General features: G+C 39.6%; 2 protein-coding genes across 2 annotated transcripts in view; one reads left to right on the forward strand and one right to left on the reverse strand.

Moving 5' to 3' along the window:
• Window positions 1-25,000, reverse strand: part of LOC142656685 (CD276 antigen homolog) — a 134,744-nt gene that overhangs the window by 83,814 nt on the left and 25,930 nt on the right. The window lies entirely within an intron of this gene.
• On the forward strand, window positions 7,456-11,030 carry LOC142656125 (uncharacterized). Its single transcript, XM_075831016.1, has 11 exons — window positions 7,456-7,648; window positions 7,731-8,072; window positions 8,161-8,610; window positions 8,747-8,951; window positions 9,348-9,476; window positions 9,561-9,694; window positions 9,775-9,999; window positions 10,093-10,275; window positions 10,367-10,444; window positions 10,556-10,632; window positions 10,912-11,030. Exons 1-11 carry the CDS (start codon window positions 7,461-7,463, stop codon window positions 11,028-11,030), a joined length of 2,130 nt encoding a protein of 709 aa, XP_075687131.1. The 5' UTR covers window positions 7,456-7,460.

Here is a 25,000-nt window from a genome sequence, read left to right on the forward strand (position 1 = left end):
TGGTAAACGCACTTATCATATATTCATCAGTGCCTTCTACCAAAAACTCGGTCATTTCAAAAATCCACATCCAAACAGCTACTGCATGCATGCCTATCACCCCTAATTTTTTAGGATAGGTCAGAGTGTTAAGGGCTACATGTGTAATAAATATAAGGGATATTCAACGGTTAGTTTTGGAGATATTAATTTTGTAATAAAAACAAATTAATAAGGGAATTCCACCATGTTTATTGGGCAAAAGAGGGGTACCCTTTTAGAAAAGACAACAGAGTCAGGTGTCATATTGTTCGGCTCTGCAAGGTGAACGAATGGACGCCTAGCTCGCGTCATTCGGACCCACGGAAATCCGTGTCATATCTATTTTTAGATGGATTTCTGAAAAAACACAGATTAATTGGTAAACGCACTTATCTTATATTCATCAGTGCCTTCTACCTAAAACTCGGTCATTTCAAAAATCCACATCCAAACAGCTACTGCATGCATGCCTATCACCCCTAATTTTTTAGGATAGGTCAGAGTGTTAAGGGCTACATGTGTAATAAATATAAGGGATATTCAACGGTTAGTTTTGGAGATATTAATTTTGTAATAAAAACAAATTAATAAGGGAATTCCACCATGTTTATTGGGCAAAAGAGGGGTACCCTTTTAGAAAAGACAACAGAGTCAGGTGTCATATTGTTCGGCTCTGCAAGGTGAACGAATGGACGCCTAGCTCGCGTCATTCGGACGCACGGAAATCCGTGTCATATCTATTTTTAGATGGATTTCTGAAAAAACACAGATTAATTGGTAAACGCACTTATCTTATATTCATCAGTGCCTTCTACCTAAAACTCGGTCATTTCAAAAATTTAAATCCAAACAGCTACTGCATGCATGCCTATCACCCCTTCCAAAGCCCTGTTATGGGATACACTCAAAAAAGTGTTACAAACCCTCACAGGAGTTATGGGGGGGGCTGACTTACATTTTGGGGTGACTACCACAACATGTCAAGAAATGCACTCTGGGTGCAATATGTGTCCAGGGGCTTTAAAGATCTTTCTCGTGTGATAATACCATGTCTAATCTGATTTCATATGGATCTGTGTAAAAACACAGATTAATTGGTAAACGCACTTATCTTATATTCATCAGTGCCTTCTACCAAAAACTCGGTCATTTCAAAAATCCACATCCAAACAGCTACTGCATGCATGCCTATCACCCCTAATTTTTTAGGATAGGTCAGAGTGTTAAGGGCTACATGTGTAATAAATATAAGGGATATTCAACGGTTAGTTTTGGAGATATTAATTTTGTAATAAAAACAAATTAATAAGGGAATTCCACCATGTTTATTGGGCAAAAGAGGGGTACCCTTTTAGAAAAGACAACAGAGTCAGGTGTCATATTGTTCGGCTCTGCAAGGTGAACGAATGGACGCCTAGCTCGCGTCATTCGGACCCACGGAAATCCGTGTCATATCTATTTTTAGATGGATTTCTGAAAAAACACAGATTAATTGGTAAACGCACTTATCTTATATTCATCAGTGCCTTCTACCTAAAACTCGGTCATTTCAAAAATCCACATCCAAACAGCTACTGCATGCATGCCTATCACCCCTAATTTTTTAGGATAGGTCAGAGTGTTAAGGGCTACATGTGTAATAAATATAAGGGATATTCAACGGTTAGTTTTGGAGATATTAATTTTGTAATAAAAACAAATTAATAAGGGAATTCCACCATGTTTATTGGGCAAAAGAGGGGTACCCTTTTAGAAAAGACAACAGAGTCAGGTGTCATATTGTTCGGCTCTGCAAGGTGAACGAATGGACGCCTAGCTCGCGTCATTCGGACGCACGGAAATCCGTGTCATATCTATTTTTAGATGGATTTCTGAAAAAACACAGATTAATTGGTAAACGCACTTATCTTATATTCATCAGTGCCTTCTACCTAAAACTCGGTCATTTCAAAAATTTAAATCCAAACAGCTACTGCATGCATGCCTATCACCCCTTCCAAAGCCCTGTTATGGGATACACTCAAAAAAGTGTTACAAACCCTCACAGGAGTTATGGGGGGGGCTGACTTATATTTTGGGGTGACTACCACAACATGTCAAGAAATGCACTCTGGGTGCAATATGTGTCCAGGGGCTTTAAAGATCTTTCTCGTGTGATAATACCATGTCTAATCTGATTACATATGGATCTGTGTAAAAACACAGATTAATTGGTAAACGCACTTATCTTATATTCATCAGTGCCTTCTACCAAAAACTCGGTCATTTCAAAAATCCACATCCAAACAGCTACTGCATGCATGCCTATCACCCCTAATTTTTTAGGATAGGTCAGAGTGTTAAGGGCTACATGTGTAATAAATATAAGGGATATTCAACGGTTAGTTTTGGAGATATTAATTTTGTAATAAAAACAAATTAATAAGGGAATTCCACCATGTTTATTGGGCAAAAGAGGGGTACCCTTTTAGAAAAGACGACAGAGTCAGGTGTCATATTGTTCGGCTCTGCAAGGTGAACGAATGGACGCCTAGCTCGCGTCATTCGGACCCACGGAAATCCGTGTCATATCTATTTTTAGATGGATTTCTGAAAAAACACAGATTAATTGGTAAACGCACTTATCTTATATTCATCAGTGCCTTCTACCTAAAACTCGGTCATTTCAAAAATCCACATCCAAACAGCTACTGCATGCATGCCTATCACCCCTAATTTTTTAGGATAGGTCAGAGTGTTAAGGGCTACATGTGTAATAAATATAAGGGATATTCAACGGTTAGTTTTGGAGATATTAATTTTGTAATAAAAACAAATTAATAAGGGAATTCCACCATGTTTATTGGGCAAAAGAGGGGTACCCTTTTAGAAAAGACAACAGAGTCAGGTGTCATATTGTTTGGCTCTGCAAGGTGAACGAATGGACGCCTAGCTCGCGTCATTCGGACGCACGGAAATCCGTGTCATATCTATTTTTAGATGGATTTCTGAAAAAACACAGATTAATTGGTAAACGCACTTATCTTATATTCATCAGTGCCTTCTACCTAAAACTCGGTCATTTCAAAAATTTAAATCCAAACAGCTACTGCATGCATGCCTATCACCCCTTCCAAAGCCCTGTTATGGGATACACTCAAAAAAGTGTTACAAACCCTCACAGGAGTTATGGGGGGGGCTGACTTATATTTTGGGGTGACTACCACAACATGTCAAGAAATGCACTCTGGGTGCAATATGTGTCCAGGGGCTTTAAAGATCTTTCTCGTGTGATAATACCATGTCTAATCTGATTTCATATGGATCTGTGTAAAAACACAGATTAATTGGTAAACGCACTTATCTTATATTCATCAGTGCCTTCTACCAAAAACTCGGTCATTTCAAAAATCCACATCCAAACAGCTACTGCATGCATGCCTATCACCCCTAATTTTTTAGGATAGGTCAGAGTGTTAAGGGCTACATGTGTAATAAATATAAAGGATATTCAACGGTTAGTTTTGGAGATATTAATTTTGTAATAAAAACAAATTAATAAGGGAATTCCACCATGTTTATTGGGCAAAAGAGGGGTACCCTTTTAGAAAAGACGACAGAGTCAAGTGTCATATTGTTCGGCTCTGCAAGGTGAACGAATGGACGCCTAGCTCGCGTCCATCGGACCCACGAAAATCTGTGTCATATCTATTTTTAGATGGATTTCTGAAAAAACACAGATTAATTGGTAAACGCACTTATCTTATATTCATCAGTGCCTTCTACCTAAAACTCGGTCATTTCAAAAATTTACATCCAAACAGCTACTGCATGCATGCCTATCACCCCTAATTTTTTAGGATAGGTCAGAGTGTTAAGGGCTACATGTGTAATAAATATAAGGGATATTCAACGGTTAGTTTTGGAGATATTAATTTTGTAATAAAAATAAATTAATAAGGGAATTCCACCATGTTTATTGGGCAAAAGAGGGGTACCCTTTTAGAAAAGACGACAGAGTCAGGTGTCATATTGTTCGGCTCTGCAAGGTGAACGAATGGACGCCTAGCTCGCGTCCATCGGACCCACGAAAATCTGTGTCATATCTATTTTTAGATGGATTTCTGAAAAAACACAGATTAATTGGTAAACGCACTTATCTTATATTCATCAGTGCCTTCTACCTAAAACTCGGTCATTTCAAAAATCCACATCCAAACAGCTACTGCATGCATGCCTATCACCCCTAATTTTTTAGGATAGGTCAGAGTGTTAAGGGCTACATGTGTATTAAATATAAGGGATATTCAACGGTTAGTTTTGGAGATATTAATTTTGTAATAAAAATAAATTAATAAGGGAATTCCACCATGTTTATTGGGCAAAAGAGGGGTACCCTTTTAGAAAAGACGACAGAGTCAGGTGTCATATTGTTCGGCTCTGCAAGGTGAACGAATGGACGCCTAGCTCGCGTCCATCGGACCCACGAAAATCTGTGTCATATCTATTTTTAGATGGATTTCTGAAAAAACACAGATTAATTGGTAAACGCACTTATCTTATATTCATCAGTGCCTTCTACCAAAAACTCGGTCATTTCAAAAATTCACATCCAAACAGCTACTGCATGCATGCCTATCACCCCTAATTTTTTAGGATAGGTCAGAGTGTTAAGGGCTACATGTGTAATAAATATAAGGGATATTCAACGGTTAGTTTTGGAGATATTAATTTTGTAATAAAAATAAATTAATAAGGGAATTCCACCATGTTTATTGGGCAAAAGAGGGGTACCCTTTTAGAAAAGACGACAGAGTCAGGTGTCATATTGTTCGGCTCTGCAAGGTGAACGAATGGACGCCTAGCTCGCGTCCATCGGACCCACGAAAATCCGTGTCATATCTATTTTTAGATGGATTTCTGAAAAAACACAGATTAATTGGTAAACGCACTTATCTTATATTCATCAGTGCCTTCTACCAAAAACTCGGTCATTTCAAAAATCCACATCCAAACAGCTACTGCATGCATGCCTATCACCCCTAATTTTTTAGGATAGGTCAGAGTGTTAAGGGCTACATGTGTAATAAATATAAGGGATATTCAACGGTTAGTTTTGGAGATATTAATTTTGTAATAAAAATAAATTAATAAGGGAATTCCACCATGTTTATTGGGCAAAAGAGGGGTACCCTTTTAGAAAAGACAAGAGAGTCAGGTGTCATATTGTTCGGCTCTGCAAGGTGAACGAATGGACGCCTAGCTCGCGTCCATCGGACACACGGTTCTGTTTCAAATCAGTGTCATGATCCCGCCATTATACTGTATGGTGCAGCTATGGGGGGCATTACAGTGTATGGTGCAGCTATGGGGGTATTAAATGGTATTAAATGGTATTAAATGGTATGGGACAGCTATGGGGGGCATTATACTGTATGGTGCAACTGTGGGAGCATTACACTGTATGGTGCAGCTATGGGGGCACCATATTAAAATGTATGGTGCAGCTATGGGGGACCATAGCTGCACTAAAACCATGTCAGAAGTTTGATAAACGTTTAGGTACACTGTAAGAATAGGCCGAAAACAACTTTACATATAATACAACATAACAACTTTATTAATACAGAACACAAAAATAAAGTGTAGCTAAATGTTTGACAAACTTCTGACATGTCACAGTGACATGTCAGAAGTTTGGATTGGTGGGGTCCGAGCACTGAGATCCCCACCAATCGCTAAAACAAAACAGCTGAAGCACTCGTGTGAACGCTCAGCAGCTTTGTTCTAGCGATTGGTGGGGGTCTCAGTGTTCAGACCCCCACCAATCCAAACTTCTGACATGTCACTTTGACATGTCAGAAGTTTGCCAAACATTTAGCTACACTTTAAAGTTAAGCATAGGCATAAACCATATTTACATATTATACAATATAACAACATTATTATTACAATAATTATTGTAATAAAAATAAATTAATAAGGAAATTCCACCATGTTTATTGGGCAAAAGAGGGGTACCCTTTTAGAAAAGACGACAGAGTCAGGTGTCATATTGTTCGGCTCTGCAAGGTGAACGAATGGACGCCTAGCTCACGTCCATCGGACACACGGTTCTGTTTCAAATCCGTGTCATGATCCGGCCATTATACAGTATGGTGCAGCTATGGGGGGCATTATACTGTATGGTGCAACTGTGGGAGCATTACACTGTATGGTGCAGCTATGGGGGCACCATATTAAAATGTACATACTCTAATGTATTTTAACACTATGCCACATACCTATCTAGTTTCTATAAAAACAGTAGCAAAAAACGTGTTGTAAAGGACAGCTTAGAAACGATAATAAATATTACATTTAATAGGTGTATATGAAATAGATATAGTGTATATGAAATAGAAATGATAGTAAATATCAAATTTAATAAATGTAAATGTCCTATTGTATTCAAACAATTGTATTATCAGGTTTTCAGCATGAGTCTGTAGTTTTATCTCTGTTATTCTCCTCAGCCACTAAAAAGGCAGATAAGCTTTTGTGCATCATTCAAACTCTCCTATCACAGGCTCTGTTTGTTGTTTGTGTAAGAGGATCTTCTTACAAAGCATCAACCTCACACTATAAAACAGTTTAAAACACTGAGGCATTTTCAGTCAGTTTGGAAGTTTTCTTGAAAGCTATTGACTGATCTCCTTCTTGGATTGCATTATTTTTTTGCTATTCACCTTATTCACTTGAGACATTGTACCTGGATACCTACATCATCTGCCTTTTGGATACTGCTTCTAAAAGATTTATTGTTTTTTTGACTCAAATATACATCTTTAGGACAACAAGTTCTAGTTACAGGAATGGAGTCTGCAGCCAAATTGTAAGTAAATATGTTTATTAACGTATATTTATGTTCATCATTAATGTTCAGTTCAGGCAAATTGTATAGTGAAATCATGGTGAGCCATGGGCTAGGGAAGAGGTGCCATTTTATTTTCAGTAGGCCATATTGTACAAGCCCAGGCATTGTTCAGGTAGTTGAGTTACAAGCATGTAATCTGCAGCAAAAGTACAAGTTCATGTGTTTATTGACCTCTAGGATATACCCTAAAATACATAGCCATTTTTGTATAAAATACATGTTGTAGACTGCCTATAACATAGAGAGGTTACTATGAGAAGCCATGTGGTAGCGTAGAGGCCTCCTGTTTCAGTAGGGCGTGGTATTAAAACCCAGGCATTGTTCAGTTAGCCTGCCTGAAACAAATCAGTATGCATGTAGTGGGACATCTTGTGACTATTTTTGAGATTGCAGTTTGGGTATATTTCAAACTAAGCTATATTACTTAGGACATTTTTAAATCCAAAACCTCATGTCTTTCAACAGGCAAAACAGAACTCCTATGACATGCCCAGTATGTTACCGTACACAGATATTATTCTCTACACATCTGAGGAGAAAGTGTATGAGGTTCAGCAGCGATGAGGAGATAAAAGCCACTGTGGCATTGGCCAGGAAAACCCTGGTGAAAATTGCATCTAAGGGCACTGCAATCAGTTACCAAGAGATCATCTCTCTTGGCTCATTGGAAAACGTTGTCCCCTTCCTCGAGGACAGGGGCTTTTTGATCATTAACAAACCAACTGTGGCCAGGTATGTGTCACCCCTGTCTGCTTATGTCTCATAGCTCTCGAGTGTTTACACTTATACTCACGTTGCTTTTTATATTTTACAGCAATGTACAATATGGAAGACCATCAACCTCTGCATCAACTGCCCTTACTGTGCCACATCACACAGCGGCTGTAGAGGATATTGCAGCCATACCAGTCCCTGATGAGGAAATGGAGGTCACACTGATCCCTGCAGATCCTGAGGAAGAAGTTACAGACACACCATTCCTTGCACAGCCTGAAGACCCGAGGGAAGACCAACACAATGAAGAAGGCAGAAGAGCACATGAAGATGACAGCGCAGAGGAGGAAAGTGATAGAGACTTTCAGCTTCAACTAGAGTCTGAGGAAGAATCCAATCAAGAAAGCGGAACTACAGGAAACTTTGATGACAGGACACAGAGGTCAGTGTACATAGATAATCCTTACGTATTCTCTGTGGCTGTCAAATGTGTCAAATCTGATGTCTTGCACTTTTCTCCAAAATTACAGAATCCTACAGACAAAATGGACGGTGGTCACAAGACAGAAGATGAAGGCTGCTGGACTATACAAGCGACATTCATTGGACGAACCAATACTGAAGGGCTTTGCCTACTATTTGCAGCACACATTGGATGTGCCCAACTACAAGCAGGAGGTTGAAAATTTGGCAAGGTTCCTTTATTACATGAACCCGCAGCGTCCCAATCTGGACTTTGTCAGCAACATTGAGAAGGTTAACTCCTTTTTTACAAAGCTGCGTGACCTGAAGCTTGCAAACCAGACTGTCTTTAATTACCTAAAACATATCAGGAGGTTCATGACGTATCAGCTGAGAGCGACCAATCTCTCTGCAGAAAGACCAAGGCTGTTTAAGTCCTGCAACTTCTTTATGGATGTTACAGAGGACATTCAAAAGAGGCTATCTAAGGGAATTTCAAGAGAAGTTGTCAGCAAACGGTGAGTTATGAACTCAAATGTATCCTTAGACAAAGTATGAAACCTCAAATAGGTATATATTTATTTTAGATATTGCTACTACTCTTTATTACTTGTGTATATACAATAAAATTATTTCTCTTTACTTTGTGTTTAGATACAAGTCATTGACAAATTCTATGAAAACACCCCCGGAATGTCAGAGGCTTTTAGTTGTGGCAAAGCCAACCTTCCTGAAATGCCTCAAAGCTGCAAAAGACAGACACATGAAGCGAGACACTCAACTTGAAATTATTTATTATCTTGAGGCCCTGCTTATTTTGAGGCATCTCCAACGGCCAGGTGTTGTCAGACATATGACTGTAAGTAGCTTTCTCCTCCTCTGTTTTTCTGCGTCATTTTGTTTTCCTACCCTGTTATGGTTATGCTGTGGGGTGCTTTTTAGAGAAGTGTCTGGAGGCCTTATGGCTGCAGTTAAATACTTTTAATAGTGTAGGGGAGCCCTGAAGGCCGATAATGGTGTGAAGCCTGCATAAGGTTAATGTTAGCTTATTAAAGTCGGATATTTGTCTGCAAGAACAGAGTGAATAATCTATGTAAAAACCTTACACCTGGCTAGAGATAGAAATTATGCTGAAACAAAAGACTGGCATATGTATAGAAAAAAAACAAAACACAAGTGGCTTGGCGTAGGGTTGGGCTAACACAATACAGTGGCAAGTACATTGTCCCTCATACTTTTTCCTTTTGACTCATAGGTTTCAGAGTGGAATGAGAGGATCACTCACAGATATTTGGGTTTAGACCTGGTAGTTGTTGGGGTCAAGTTACACAAGACCTCTACACACCAAGTGGCAACCTATGTGCTAACAAAGGAGGAAGAAATGGTAAGTTTCTATAAGGCTCCTACTTACTTTATGGAGTTGTAAAGATGCTTTTCAATAATCTCTTTATTTGTATCCCTCCCCTAGTGGTTTAATGTCTACTTTGAGATAGTAAGACCAATGCTGCTAAAGAACAACATGCCAACAGAAGTCTTTTTCCTCTCTACATCTGGAAAGGAGATTTATAATGTTTCCAATGACATCCTGCGGTACCACACAAAGTAAGATTCTTAAAAGTCACCTGTCTTTATTCAATTCTAAGTGCTGTGTATGTATTATGTTTTTCTATTTTCCTTTCTAGATATAAACTACCCAACATCACCAGTCAGCTTGTCAGGAGGATTTGCGAAACTTGGACTCTCCCTAATTTTTCTGACTCTGAAAAGTGTCTTTTTGCCAAATATTTGGCACACACCAACATGACAGCGGAAAGAAACTATCGTGAGAAGACACTGACGGACATATGCCATGGTTATATGCTGGTAATGCAAGCCGGTGGTGAGCAGCCCCAAGCCAGCACTTCAAGGTAATTTATTGTTGGAAATAATATATACTGTATAATATTACATGATTTGTTTTAGAAGTTTAATGCTTTATTTTTTCTATGTCTACCCTATAGACAAGAGAACATTCAGGAAGGAGGCCAGGGAATCCAAAGAGAAGATATCACATCCCACGAAGAAGCCCAGGAACAAGATTACAGTGCCAAAGAGGACTGGAGTGAATCAACTGACCGAGGAGAAAAAGAAAGCTTGGCTGATCATGATGATGATGATGATGATGATGATGATTGGACTTCAAGGTAGATAAACTCTCAGTTTTATTATAAATGTCCTCAGTTCAGTTGTGTTAGACTTATCAATTGATATACTAATGTTTGGTTATTTTTTCAGAGCACAAGTACCATCCTCATTGTTCATCCGAACACGGTCCAGGGCACAGAGGCAGAGAGGGGAAGGGAGCTCCTCTGGGTAATAATAAAATACATTTATTGACCTTACTTTGTAAACTAATATGCTTATTAAACTGTATGTCTCACATTTTGTTTTAACATCAGTATTTATTTTCTTCTTTTATCAAAGGGCTGACGTGACGTCGAGGGATACATCACTATCTGCAATCAAAAGAGTCCCTGTTGTTCTGCTCAGGCGCATCGATAGTTAATTTCCTTTACATATATATATATATATATATATATATATATATATATATATATATTAAAACCTCTTTGGGTTCCTCAGTGGTCGTGGGTTCAGAATCATTAACTATGTCTTATAGCAGAGGTCATTGGGGTCCTGTTTTGTCTGATTAAGAAAAAATAAATAAAGATGAGAGTTATATTAATAACATTGTAGAGGATTAATGCATATTATCAGGACCATTAGTAAACTAATTATGAGAAACTAATTATTAATAATCTATGATCTTTTAATTATAGGATTGCTTCAAGACCACCTGCCGGAAGAAGACAAAATAAAGAGGACTTTAGGACATCAGCTCTGGGGAAAAAACCATCCAAGAGTAAAAGACATTTTGGACCAATGGAAGAAGAAATAAGAAGCTTAAAAATTATGGATTATTAATGGACATTAAAATGCACAGGGAACAAAAGCACTTTTATTTGTTGGGTTCTGGGATGTTTGGATGTATTCAATAAATTGATATATATTTTTTTTATTTAATGAGCTACGCTGTTTCCGTGACTCCAATAGTAGTGAATGGCAGTTACAGAAGCAGCGTAGCATGTCTCATTCTTAGTTTACTAACGGTCCTAACGATATGCATTAATCTTCTTCAATGTTATTAATGTAACTATAATCTTTCATTATTTTTTCTTAAACAGGCAATGGACCACAATGACCTGCCCCATCTGCTATAAGACAGAGTTGATGCTGGGAACCTGCACAAAAAATGCATGAAGCACAGCAGCGATGAGGATATAAAGGCTACCCTTGCTATTGCTAGGAACAACTTGGCAAATGTAGCATCTAAAGGCCTTGCAATTCACTATCATGATGTTTCTGAGCTGATATGTGCTGGAAAATGCATGGAAAACCTCTTTGGGTTCCTCAGTGGTCGTGGGTTCACAATCATCAACTCTGTCTTATAGTAGAGGTCATTGGGGTCCTGGTTTGCCTGTTTAATAAAAAATAAATAAAGATTAGAGTTATATTCATAAAATTCTAGAGGATTAATGAATACAATTAGGACCGTTAGTAAAGTAAGAATGAGATACTAATTATTAATAATCTATGATCTTTCAATCATAGGATTGCTTCAAAACCACCGGCCGGAAGAAGACAAAATAAAGAGGACTTTAGGACATCAGCTCTGGGGAAAAAACGTCCCAGCGCAAAATATATTTTAGACCAATGGAAGAAGAAATAAGAATCTTAAAAACATGGACTTTTAATGGACATTAAAATGCACAGAGAACAATAGCACTTTTATTTGTTGGGTTCTGGGATGTTTGGATGTATTCAATAAATGTATATATTTTTTAATCTTCATAAAAACTGTGTGTTGCCGCTGAGCGAGATGTTTTGCGATCATGAAAAACGTTATATGTTCGTGAGTTATGTAAACAGCGTAACTGGCTGAGTTTTTCATTAGAACTAAATTGTAAGCGTGTGTAAAAATAGCCGTCGCTCACAAGGCTTTTGTGGTCCAAGCGCGCGTCACAGAACCCTGAATATTTTTAGGCTAGGTGAGAGTGTCCATGGCTACATGTCTAACAAATATTAGATATATGGAACAGTTCGTTTTTAAGATATTAATTTTTTTCCTAAACATAAATTGAAGCCGTGTGCAGAAACAGGCGTCGCTAACGAGGATTTTCCTTGCTACCTGCGCGATGTACCATCACGAGTCTTGGCATATATACTCAGGAGATGGTGACGTATACAGCTTCGGCGCTCGTAACTCCACATTAAACGGTTACGGAAAAAAATTGGTAAACCTATCCATATTAAGCTCTAAATATGGAAATTCCGCCATGTTAATGGGGCAAAAGAAAAGTCTCCTTTTAGAAAAGACGACCGAGTCAGGTGTCGTATTGTTCGGCTTTGCAAGGCGAACAAATAGATGCCTCGGTTGATTCTATCAGACCCGCGGTTCGTTGCTGGTTGTGAAATGCTCTGAGACAGCATTGTGGAAAATGATTATTTATACCCATTTTAGTAAAAAAGGCCTAAATAGTTTGCCCGCTGCGCGGGCTATATCTGTCCTGCTCGCCTGGGTTTTTATATGGGTGGTCAGAGTGTCAAAGGCTAGATGTGTATGAACAATTAGGCCTTTTGCACTACTAGTATTTATAATATCATTTAGTTATTAAAAATCAAATCGTAAATTACGAACTGTGTGCGTTAAACAGGAGCAGCTAAAGAGGCTTTTGGGGCCTAAAAATACGACGCAGAACCCTGAATTTTTTTAGGCTAGGTCAGAGTGTCAAGGGCTACATGTCTAACAAATATTAGTTATATGCAACAGCTAGTTTTCAAGATATTAATTTTTTTATAAAAATAAATTGAAGCCGTGTTTAGAAACAGGCGTTGCTAACGAGAATTGACCTTGCTAACCGCGTGACGTATCGTCACGAGTCTTGGTGTACATACTCAGGAGATGGTGACGTATAATAGCTTCGGGGCTCATAACTCTACATTGAGCAGTTACGGAAAAAAATTGGAAAACCTATCCATATTAAGCTCTTAATATGGAAATTCCGCCATGTTTATGGGGCAAAAGAGGAGTCCCCTTTCAGAAAAGACAACCGATTCAGGTGTCGTATTGTTCGGCTTTGCAAGGCGAACGAATGGATGCCTCGGTTGATTCTATCAGACCCGCGGTTCGTTGCTGGTTGTGAAATGCTCTGGGACAGCATTATGGAAAATTATTATTTATACCCATTTTAGTGAAAAAGGCCTAAATTTTTGACCCGCTGCGCGGGCTACATCTGTCCTGCTGGCCTAAGATTTTATATGGTAGGTCAGAGTGTCAAAGGCTAGATGTGTATGAAAAATTAGGCCTTTTGCACTACTATTATCTATAATATTGTTCATTTATTAGAATTAAATAGTAAATTACGCACTCTGTGCGTTAAACAGGAGCAGCTAAAGAGGCTTTTGGGGCCCCTAAAACTGCGACGCAGACCCTTGAAATTTTTTAGGGTAGGTCATAGTGTCAACTGCTACAGGTGTGAGAAGTTTGATGGCTTTGAGGCGGTTCGCTTTTAAGATATTATTTTTTTTATTAGAACTACATTGTAAACGTGTGTAAAAATAGCCGTCGCTCACAAGGCTTTTGTGGTCCAAGCGCGCGTCACAGAACCCTGAATTTTTTTAGGCTAGGTCAGAGTGTCAAGGGCTACATGTCTAACAAATATTAGTTATATGCAACAGCTAGTTTTCAAGATATTAATTTTTTTATAAAAATAAATTGAAGCAGTGTTTAGAAACAGGCGTCGCTAACGAGAAGTGACCTTGCTAACCGCGCGACGTATCATCACGAGTCTTGGCGTACATACTCAGGAGATGGTGACGTATAACAGCTTCGGGGCTCATAACTCTACATTGAGCGGTTACGGAAAAAAATTGGAAAACCTATCCATATTAAACTCTTAATATGGAAATTCCGCCATGTTTATGGGGCAAAAGAGGAGTCCCCTTTTAGAAAAGACGACCGAGTCAGGTGTTGTATTGTTCGGCTTTGCAAGGCGAACAAATGGACGCCTCGGTTGATTCTATCAGACCCGCGGTTCGTTGCTGGTTGTGAAATGCTCTGGGACAGCATTGTGGAAAATGATTATTTATACCCATTTTAGTGAAAAAGGCCTACATTGTTGGGCCGCTGCGCGGGCTACATCTGTCCTACTGGCGTGAGTTTTTATATGGTAGGTCAGAGCGTCAAAGTCTAGATGTGTATGAAAAATTAGGCCTTTTGCACCACTAGTATCTATAATATTGTTCATTTATTAGAATTAAATCGTAAATTACGCACTCTGTGCGTTAAACAGGAGCGGCAAAAGAGACTTTTGGGGCCTAAAACTGCGACGCAGAACCTTGAAATTTTTTAGGGTAGGTCATAGTGTCAACTGCTACAGGTGTGAGAAGTTTGATGGCTTTGAGGCGGTTCACGTTTAAGATATTATTTTTTTTATTAAAACTACATTGTAAACGTGTGTAAAAATAGCCATCGCTCACAAGGCTTTTGTGGTCCAAGCGCGCGTCACAGAACCCTAAATTTTTTTAGGCTAGGTCAGAGTGTCAAGGGCTACATGTCTAACAAATATTAGTTATATCCAACAGCTAGTTTTCAAGATATTAATTTTTTTATAAAAATAAATTGAAGCCATGTTTAGAAACAGGCGTCGCTAACGAGAATTTACCTCGCTAACCGCGCGACGTATCGTCACGAGTCTTGGCGTAGCTACTCAGGAGATGGTGACATATAACAGCTTCGGGGCTCGTAACTCTACATTGAGGGGTTACGGAAAAAAATTGGAAAATCTATCCATATTAAGCTCCTATTATGGAAATTCCACCATGTTTATGGGGCAAAAGAGGAGTCCCCTTTCAGAAAAGACGACTGAGTCAGGTGTCGTATTGTTCGGCTTTGCAAGGCGAACGAATGGACACCTCGGTTGATTCTATCAGACCCGCGGTTTGTTGCTGGTTGTGAAATGCTCTGGGACAGCATTGTGGAAAATGATTATTTATACCCATTTTAGTGAAAAAGGCCTACATTTTTGGCCCGCTGCGCGGGCTACATCTGTCCTGCTGGCCTGAGTTTTTATAGGGTAGGTCAGAGTGTCAAAGGCTAGATGTGTATGAAAAATTAGGCCTTTTGCACCACTAGTATCTATAATATTGTTCATTTATTCAAATTAAATCGTAAATTACGCACTCTGTGCGTTAAATAGGAGCAGCTAAAGAGGCTTTTGGGGCCTAAAACTGCGACGCAGACCCTTGAAATTTTTTAGGGTAGGTCATAGTGTCAACTGCTACAGGTGTAAGAAGTTTGATGGCTTTGAGGCGGTTCGTGTTTAAGATATTATTTTTTTTATTTAAACTACATTGTAAACGTGTGTAAAAATAGCCGTCGCTCACAAGGCTTTTGTGGTCCAAGCGCGCGTCTCAGTACCCTGATTTTTTTTAGGCTATGTCAGAGTGTCAAGGGCTACATGTCTAATAAATATTAGTTATATCCAACAGCTAGTTTTCAAGATATTAATGTTTTTATAAAAATAAATTGAAGCCGTGTTTAGAAACAGGCGTCGCTAACGAGAAATTACCTCGCTAATGGCGCGACGTATCGTCACGAGTCTTGGCATACATACTCAGGAGATGGTGACGTATAATAGCTTTGGGGCTCATAACTCTACATTCAGCGGTTATGGAAAAAAATTGGAAAACCTATCCATATTAAGATCCTATTATGGAAATTCCACCATGTTTATGGGGCAAAAGAGGAGTCCCCTTTCAGAAAAGACGACCGAGTCAGGTGTCGTATTGTTCGGCTTTGCAAGGCGAACAAATGGACACCTCGGTTGATTCTATCAGACCCGCGGTTCGTTGCTGGTTGTGAAATGCTCTGGGACAGCATTGTGGAAAATGATTATTTATACCCATTTTAGTGAAAAAGGCCTACATTTTTGGCCCGCTGCGCGGGCTACATCTGTCCTGCTGGCCTGAGTTTTTATAGGGTAGGTCAGAGTGTCAAAGGCTAGATGTGTATGAAAAATTAGGCCTTTTGCACTACTAGTATCTATAATATTGTTCATTTATTCAAATTAAATCGTAAATTACGCACTCTGTGCGTTAAACAGGAGCAGCTAAAGAGGCTTTTGGGGCCTAAAACTGCGACGCAGACCCTTGAAATTTTTTAGGGTAGGTCATAGTGTCAACTGCTACAGGTGTGAGAAGTTTGATGGCTTTGAGGCGGTTCGCGTTTAAGATATTATTTTTTTAATTAAAACTACATTGTAAACGTGTGTAAAAATAGCCATCGCTCACAAGGCTTTTGTGGTCCAAGCGCACGTCTCAGAACCCTGAATTTTTTGAGGCTACGTCAGAGTGTCAAGGGCTACATGTCTAATAAATATTAGTTATATCCAACAGCTAGTTTTCAAGATATTAATTTTTTTATAAAAATAAATTGAAGCCGTGTTTAGAAACAGGCGTCGCTAACGAGAAATTACCTCGCTAACGGCGCGACGTATCGTCACGAGTCTTGGCATACATACTCAGGAGATGGTGACGTATAATAGCTTTGGGGCTCATAACTCTACATTCAGCGGTTATGGAAAAAAATTGGAAAACCTATCCATATTAAGCTCCTATTATGGAAATTCCGCCATGTTTATGGGGCAAAAGAGGAGTCCCCTTTCAGAAAAGACGACCGAGTCAGGTGTCGTATTGTTCGGCTTTGCAAGGCGAACGAATGGACGCCTCGGTTGATTCTATCAGACCCGCGGTTCGTTGCTGGTTGTGAAATGCTCTGGGACAGCATTGTGGAAAATGATTATTTATACCCATTTTAGTGAAAAAGGCCTACATTTTTGGCCCGCTGCGCGGGCTACATCTGTCCTGCTGGCCTGGGTTTTTATATGGTAGGTCAGAGTGTCAAAGGCTAGATGTGTATGAAAAATTAGGCCTTTTGCACTACTAGTATCTATAATATTGTTCATTTATTCAAATTAAAACGTAAATTACGCACTCTGTGCGTTAAACAGGAGCAGCTAAAGAGGCTTTTGGGGTCTAAAACTGTGACGCAGACCCTTGAAATTTTTTAGGGTAGGTCACAGTGTCAACTGCTACAGGTGTGAGAAGTTTGATGGCTTTGAGGCGGTTCGCGTTTAAGATATTATTTTTTTTATTAAAACTACATTGTAAACGTGTGTAAAAATAACCGTCGCTCACAAGGCTTTTGTGGTCCAAGCGCGCGTCTCAGAACGCTGAATTTTTTTAGGCTAGGTCAGAGTGTCAAGGGCTACATGTTTAACAAATATTAGTTATATGCAACAGTTAGTTTTCAAGATATTAATTTTTTTATAAAAACAAATTTAAGCCGTGTGTAGAAACAGGCGTGGCTAACTAGAATTTTCCTCGCTAACCGCGCGACGTATCATCACGATTCTTGGCGTACATACTCAGATGATGGTGACGTATAATAGCTTTGGGGCTCGTAAATCCACATTGAGCGGTTACGGAAAAAAATTGGTAAACCTATCCATATTAAGCTCTTAATATGGAAATTCCGCCATGTTTATGGGGCAAAAGAGGAGTCCCCTTTCAGAAAAGACGACCAAGTCAGGTGTCGTATTGTTCGGCTTTGCAAGGCGAACGAATGGACGCCTTGGTTGATTCTATTAGATTTGCGGTTCGTTGCTGGTTGTGAAATGCTCTGGGACAGTATTGTGGAAAATGATTATTTATACCCATTTTCTTGAAAAAGGCCTACATTTTTGGCCCGCTGCGCGGGCTACATCTGTCCTACTAGCCTGAGTTTTTATATAGTAGGTCAGAGTGACAAAGGCTAGATGTGTATGAAAAATTAAGCCTTTTGCACTACCAGTATCTATAATATTGTTCATTTATTAGAATTAAATCGTAAATTACGCACTCTGTGCATAAAACAGGAGCAGCTAAAGAGGCTTTTGGAGCCTAAAAATGCGACGCAGACCCTTGAAATTTTTTAGGGTAGGTCAGAGTGTCAACTGCTACAGGTGTCAGAAGTTTGATGGCTTTGTGGTGGTGCACTTTTAAGACATTATTTTTTCAATAGAACTAAATTTTAAACGTGTGTAAAAATAGCCATCGCTCACAATGCTTTTGTGGTCCAAGCGCGCGTCTCAGAACCCTGAATTTTTTTAGGCTACGTCAGAGTGTCAAGGGCTACATGTCTAATAAATATTAGTTATATCCAACAGCTAGTTTTCAAGATATTAATTTTTTTATAAAAATAAATTGAAGCCGTGTTTAGAAACAGGCGTCGCTAACGAGAAATTACCTCGCTAACGGCGCGACGTATCGTCACGAGTCTTGGCATACATACTCAGGAGATGGTGACGTATAATAGCTTTGGGGCTCATAACTCTACATTCAGCGGTTATGGAAAAAAATTGGAAAACCTATCCATATTAAGCTCCTATTATGGAAATTCCGCCATGTTTATGGGGCAAAAGAGGAGTCCCCTTTCAGAAAAGACGACCGAGTCAGGTGTCGTATTGTTCGGCTTTGCAAGGCGAACGAATGGACACCTCGGTTGATTCTATCAGACCCGCGGTTCTTTGCTGGTTGTGAAATGCTCTGGGACAGCATTGTGGAAAATGATTATTTATACCCATTTTAGTGAAAAAGGCCTAAATTTTTGGCCCACTGCGCGGGCTACATCTGTCCTGCTGGCCTGAGTTTTTATAGGGTAGGTCAGAGTGTCAAAGGCTAGATGTGTATGAAAAATTAGGCCTTTTGCACCACTAGTATCTATAATATTGTTCATTTATTCAAATTAAATCGTAAATTACGCACTCTGTGCGTTAAATAGGAGCAGCTAAAGAGGCTTTTGGGGCCTAAAACTGCGACGCAGACCCTTGACATTTTTTAGGGTAGGTCATAGTGTCAACTGCTACAGGTGTGAGAAGTTTGATGGCTTTGAGGCGGTTCGCGTTTAAGATATTAATTTTTTTATTAAAACTACATTGTAAACGTGTGTAAAAATAGCCGTCGCTCACAAGGCTTTTGTGGTCAAAGCGCGCGTCTCAGAACCCTGAATTTTTTTAGGCTACGTCAGAGTGTCAAGGGCTACATGTCTAATAAATATTAGTTATATCCAACAGCTAGTTTTCAAGATATTAATTTTTTTATAAAAATAAATTGAAGCCGTGTTTAGAAACAGGCGTGGCTAACGAGAAATTACCTCTGTAACGGCGCGACGTATCGTCACGAGTCTTGGCATACATACTCAGGAGATGGTGACGTATAATAGCTTTGGGGCTCATAACTCTACATTCAGCGGTTATGGAAAAAAATTGGAAAACCTATCCATATTAAGCTCCTATTATGGAAATTCCGCCATGTTTATGGGGCAAAAGAGGAGTCCCCTTTCAGAAAAGACGACCGAGTCAGGTGTCGTATTGTTCGGCTTTGCAAGGCGAACGAATGGACACCTCGGTTGATTCTATCAGACCCGCGGTTCGTTGCTGGTTGTGAAATGCTCTGGGACAGCATTGTGGAAAATGATTATTTATACCCATTTTAGTGAAAAAGGCCTACATTTTTGGCCCGCTGCGCGGGCTACATCTGTCCTGCTGGCCTGAGTTTTTATAGGGTAGGTCAGAGTGTCAAAGGCTAGATGTGTATGAAAAATTAGGCCTTTTGCACTACTAGTATCTATAATATTGTTCATTTATTCAAATTAAATCGTAAATTACGCACTCTGTGCGTTAAACAGGAGCAGCTAAAGAGGCTTTTGGGGCCTTAAACTGCGACGCAGACCCTTGAAATTTTTTAGGGTAGGTCATACTGTCAACTGCTACAGGTGTGAGAAGTTTGATGGCTTTGAGGCGGTTCGCGTTTAAGATATTAATTTTTTTATTAAAACTACATTGTAAACGTGTGTAAAAATAGCCGTCGCTCACAAGGCTTTTGTGGTCAAAGCGCGCGTCTCAGAACCCTGAATTTTTTTAGGCTACGTCAGAGTGTCAAGGGCTACATGTCTAATAAATATTAGTTATATCCAACAGCTAGTTTTCAAGATATTAATTTTTTTATAAAAATAAATTGAAGCCGTGTTTAGAAACAGGCGTGGCTAACGAGAAATTACCTCTGTAACGGCGCGACGTATCGTCACGAGTCTTGGCATACATACTCAGGAGATGGTGACGTATAATAGCTTTGGGGCTCATAACTCTACATTCAGCGGTTATGGAAAAAAATTGGAAAACCTATCCATATTAAGCTCCTATTATGGAAATTCCGCCATGTTTATGGGGCAAAAGAGGAGTCCCCTTTCAGAAAAGACGACCGAGTCAGGTGTCGTATTGTTCGGCTTTGCAAGGCGAACGAATGGACACCTCGGTTGATTCTATCAGACCCGCGGTTCGTTGCTGGTTGTGAAATGCTCTGGGACAGCATTGTGGAAAATGATTATTTATACCCATTTTAGTGAAAAAGGCCTACATTTTTGGCCCGCTGCGCGGGCTACATCTGTCCTGCTGGCCTGAGTTTTTATAGGGTAGGTCAGAGTGTCAAAGGCTAGATGTGTATGAAAAATTAGGCCTTTTGCACTACTAGTATCTATAATATTGTTCATTTATTCAAATTAAATCGTAAATTACGCACTCTGTGCGTTAAACAGGAGCAGCTAAAGAGGCTTTTGGGGCCTTAAACTGCGACGCAGACCCTTGAAATTTTTTAGGGTAGGTCATACTGTCAACTGCTACAGGTGTGAGAAGTTTGATGGCTTTGAGGCGGTTCGCGTTTAAGATATTAATTTTTTTATTAAAACTACATTGTAAACGTGTGTAAAAATAGCCGTCGCTCACAAGGCTTTTGTGGTCAAAGCGCGCGTCTCAGAACCCTGAATTTTTTTAGGCTACGTCAGAGTGTCAAGGGCTACATGTCTAACAAATATTAGTTATATCCAACAGCTAGTTTTCAAGATATTAATTTTTTTATAAAAATAAATTGAAGCCGTGTTTAGAAACAGGCGTCGCTAACGAGAAATTACCTCGCTAATGGCGCGACGTATCATCACGAGTCTTGGCATACATACTCAGGAGATGGTGACGTATAATAGCTTCGGGGCTCATAACTCTACATTTAGCGGTTACGGAAAAAAATTGGAAAACCTATCCATATTAAGCTCCTATTATGGAAATTCCGCCATGTTTATGGGGCAAAAGAGGAGTCCCCTTTCAGAAAAGACGACCGAGTCAGGTGTCGTATTGTTCGGCTTTGCAAGGCGAACGAATAGACGCCTCGGTTGATTCTATCAGACCCGCGGTTCGTTGCTGGTTGTGAAATGCTCTGGGACAGCATTGTGGAAAATGATTATTTATACCCATTTTAGTGAAAAAGGCCTACATTTTTGGCCCGCTGCGCGGGCTACATCTGTCCTGCTGGCCTGGGTTTTTATATGGTAGGTCAGAGTGTCAAAGGCTAGATGTGTATGAAAAATTAGGCCTTTTGCACTACTAGTATCTATAATATTGTTCATTTATTCAAATTAAAACGTAAATTACGCACTCTGTGCGTTAAATAGGAGCAGCTAAAGAGGCTTTTGGGGCCTAAAACTGCGACGCAGACCCTTGAAATTTTTTAGGGTAGGTCACAGTGTCAACTGCTACAGGTGTGAGAAGTTTGATGGCTTTGAGGCGGTTCGCGTTTAAGATATTTTTTTTTTTATTAAAACTACATTGTAAACGTGTGTAAAAATAGCCGTCGCTCACAAGGCTTTTGTGGTCAAAGCGCGCGTCTCAGAACCCTGAATTTTTTTAGGCTACGTCAGAGTGTCAAGGGCTACATGTCTAATAAATATTAGTTATATGCAACAGTTAGTTTTCAAGATATTAATTTTTTTATAAAAATTAATTGAAGCCGTGTTTAGAAACAGGCGTCGCTAACGAGAAATTACCTCTGTAACGGCGCGACGTATCGTCACGAGTCTTGGCATACATACTCAGGAGATGGTGACGTATAATAGCTTTGGGGCTCATAACTCTACATTCAGCGGTTATGGAAAAAAATTGGAAAACCTATCCATATTAAGCTCCTATTATGGAAATTCCGCCATGTTTATGGGGCAAAAGAGGAGTCCCCTTTCAGAAAAGACGACCGAGTCAGGTGTCGTATTGTTCGGCTTTGCAAGGCGAACGAATGGACACCTCGGTTGATTCTATCAGACCCGCGGTTCGTTGCTGGTTGTGAAATGCTCTGGGACAGCATTGTGGAAAATGATTATTTATACCCATTTTAGTGAAAAAGGCCTACATTTTTGGCCCGCTGCGCGGGCTACATCTGTCCTGCTGGCCTGAGTTTTTATAGGGTAGGTCAGAGTGTCAAAGGCTAGATGTGTATGAAAAATTAGGCCTTTTGCACTACTAGTATCTATAATATTGTTCATTTATTCAAATTAAATCGTAAATTACGCACTCTGTGCGTTAAACAGGAGCAGCTAAAGAGGCTTTTGGGGCCTTAAACTGCGACGCAGACCCTTGAAATTTTTTAGGGTAGGTCATACTGTCAACTGCTACAGGTGTGAGAAGTTTGATGGCTTTGAGGCGGTTCGCGTTTAAGATATTAATTTTTTTATTAAAACTACATTGTAAACGTGTGTAAAAATAGCCGTCGCTCACAAGGCTTTTGTGGTCAAAGCGCGCGTCTCAGAACCCTGAATTTTTTTAGGCTACGTCAGAGTGTCAAGGGCTACATGTCTAACAAATATTAGTTATATCCAACAGCTAGTTTTCAAGATATTAATTTTTTTATAAAAATAAATTGAAGCCGTGTTTAGAAACAGGCGTCGCTAACGAGAAATTACCTCGCTAATGGCGCGACGTATCATCACGAGTCTTGGCATACATACTCAGGAGATGGTGACGTATAATAGCTTCGGGGCTCATAACTCTACATTTAGCGGTTACGGAAAAAAATTGGAAAACCTATCCATATTAAGCTCCTATTATGGAAATTCCGCCATGTTTATGGGGCAAAAGAGGAGTCCCCTTTCAGAAAAGACGACCGAGTCAGGTGTCGTATTGTTCGGCTTTGCAAGGCGAACGAATAGACGCCTCGGTTGATAATATCAGACCCGCGGTTCGTTGCTGGTTGTGAAATGCTCTGGGACAGCATTGTGGAAAATGATTATTTATACCCATTTTAGTGAAAAAGGCCTACATTTTTGGCCCGCTGCGCGGGCTACATCTGTCCTGCTGGCCTGGGTTTTTATATGGTAGGTCAGAGTGTCAAAGGCTAGATGTGTATGAAAAATTAGGCCTTTTGCACTACTAGTATCTATAATATTGTTCATTTATTCAAATTAAAACGTAAATTACGCACTCTGTGCGTTAAACAGGAGCAGCTAAAGAGGCTTTTGGGGCCTAAAACTGCGACGCAGACCCTTGAAATTTTTTAGGGTAGGTCACAGTGTCAACTGCTACAGGTGTGAGAAGTTTGATGGCTTTGAGGCGGTTCGCGTTTAAGATATTTTTTTTTTTATTAAAACTACATTGTAAACGTGTGTAAAAATAGCCGTCGCTCACAAGGCTTTTGTGGTCCAAGCGCGCGTCTCAGAACGCTGAATTTTTTTAGGCTAGGTCAGAGTGTCAAGGGCTACATGTTTAACAAATATTAGTTATATGCAACAGTTAGTTTTCAAGATATTAATTTTTTTATAAAAACAAATTTAAGCCGTGTGTAGAAACAGGCGTGGCTAACGAGAATTTTCCTCGCTAACCGCGCGACGTATCGTCACGATTCTTGGCGTACATACTCAGATGATGGTGACGTATAATAGCTTTGGGGCTCGTAAATCCACATTGAGCGGTTACGGAAAAAAATTGGTAAACCTATCCATATTAAGCTCTTAATATGGAAATTCCGCCATGTTTATGGGGCAAAAGAGGAGTCCCCTTTCAGAAAAGACGACCAAGTCAGGTGTCGTATTGTTCGGCTTTGCAAGGCGAACGAATGGACGCCTTAGTTGATTCTATTAGACTTGCGGTTCGTTGCTGGTTGTGAAATGCTCTGGGACAGTATTGTGGAAAATGATTATTTATACCCATTTTAGTGAAAAAGGCCTACATTTTTGGCCCGCTGCGCGGGCTACATCTGTCCTACTAGCCTGAGTTTTTATATAGTAGGTCAGAGTGACAAAGGCTAGATGTGTATGAAAAATTAAGCCTTTTGCACTACCAGTATCTATAATATTGTTCATTTATTAGAATTAAATCGTAAATTACGCACTCTGTGCATAAAACAGGAGCAGCTAAAGAGGCTTTTGGAGCCTAAAAATGCGACGCAGACCCTTGAAATTTTTTAGGGTAGGTCAGAGTGTCAACTGCTACAGGTGTCAGAAGTTTGATGGCTTTGTGGTGGTGCGCTTTTAAGACATTATTTTTTCAATAGAACTAAATTTTAAACGTGTGTAAAAATAGCCGTCGCTCACAAGGCTTTTGTGGTCCAAGCGCGCGTCTCAGAACCCTGAATTTTTTTAGGCTACGTCAGAGTGTCAAGGGCTACATGTCTAATAAATATTAGTTATATCCAACAGCTAGTTTTCAAGATATTAATTTTTTTATAAAAATAAATTGAAGCCGTGTTTAGAAACATGCATCGCTAACGAGAAATTACCTCGCTAACGGCGCGACGTATCGTCACGAGTCTTGGCATACATACTCAGGAGATGGTGACGTATAATAGCTTTGGGGCTCATAACTCTACATTCAGCGGTTATGGAAAAAAATTGGAAAACCTATCCATATTAAGCTCCTACTATGGAAATTCCGCCATGTTTATGGGGCAAAAGAGGAG

This window comes from Rhinoderma darwinii, chromosome 6 (assembly GCF_050947455.1).
Source record: "Rhinoderma darwinii isolate aRhiDar2 chromosome 6, aRhiDar2.hap1, whole genome shotgun sequence".
Taxonomy (NCBI): Eukaryota; Metazoa; Chordata; class Amphibia; order Anura; family Rhinodermatidae; genus Rhinoderma; species Rhinoderma darwinii.

What these genes read in the sequence shown, in the direction of transcription:
- LOC142656125 (XM_075831016.1), top strand. Translation starts at nt 7,461, where the DNA reads ATGAGGTTCAGCAGCGATGAGGAGATAAAAGCCACTGTGGCATTGGCC. An exon ending in AACAAACCAACTGTGGCCAG is followed by an intron (nt 7,649 to 7,730) that starts GTATGTGTCACC and finishes TATATTTTACAG; the next exon opens with CAATGTACAATATGGAAGAC. An exon ending in CCCCAAGCCAGCACTTCAAG is followed by an intron (nt 10,000 to 10,092) that starts GTAATTTATTGT and finishes TCTACCCTATAG; the next exon opens with ACAAGAGAACATTCAGGAAG.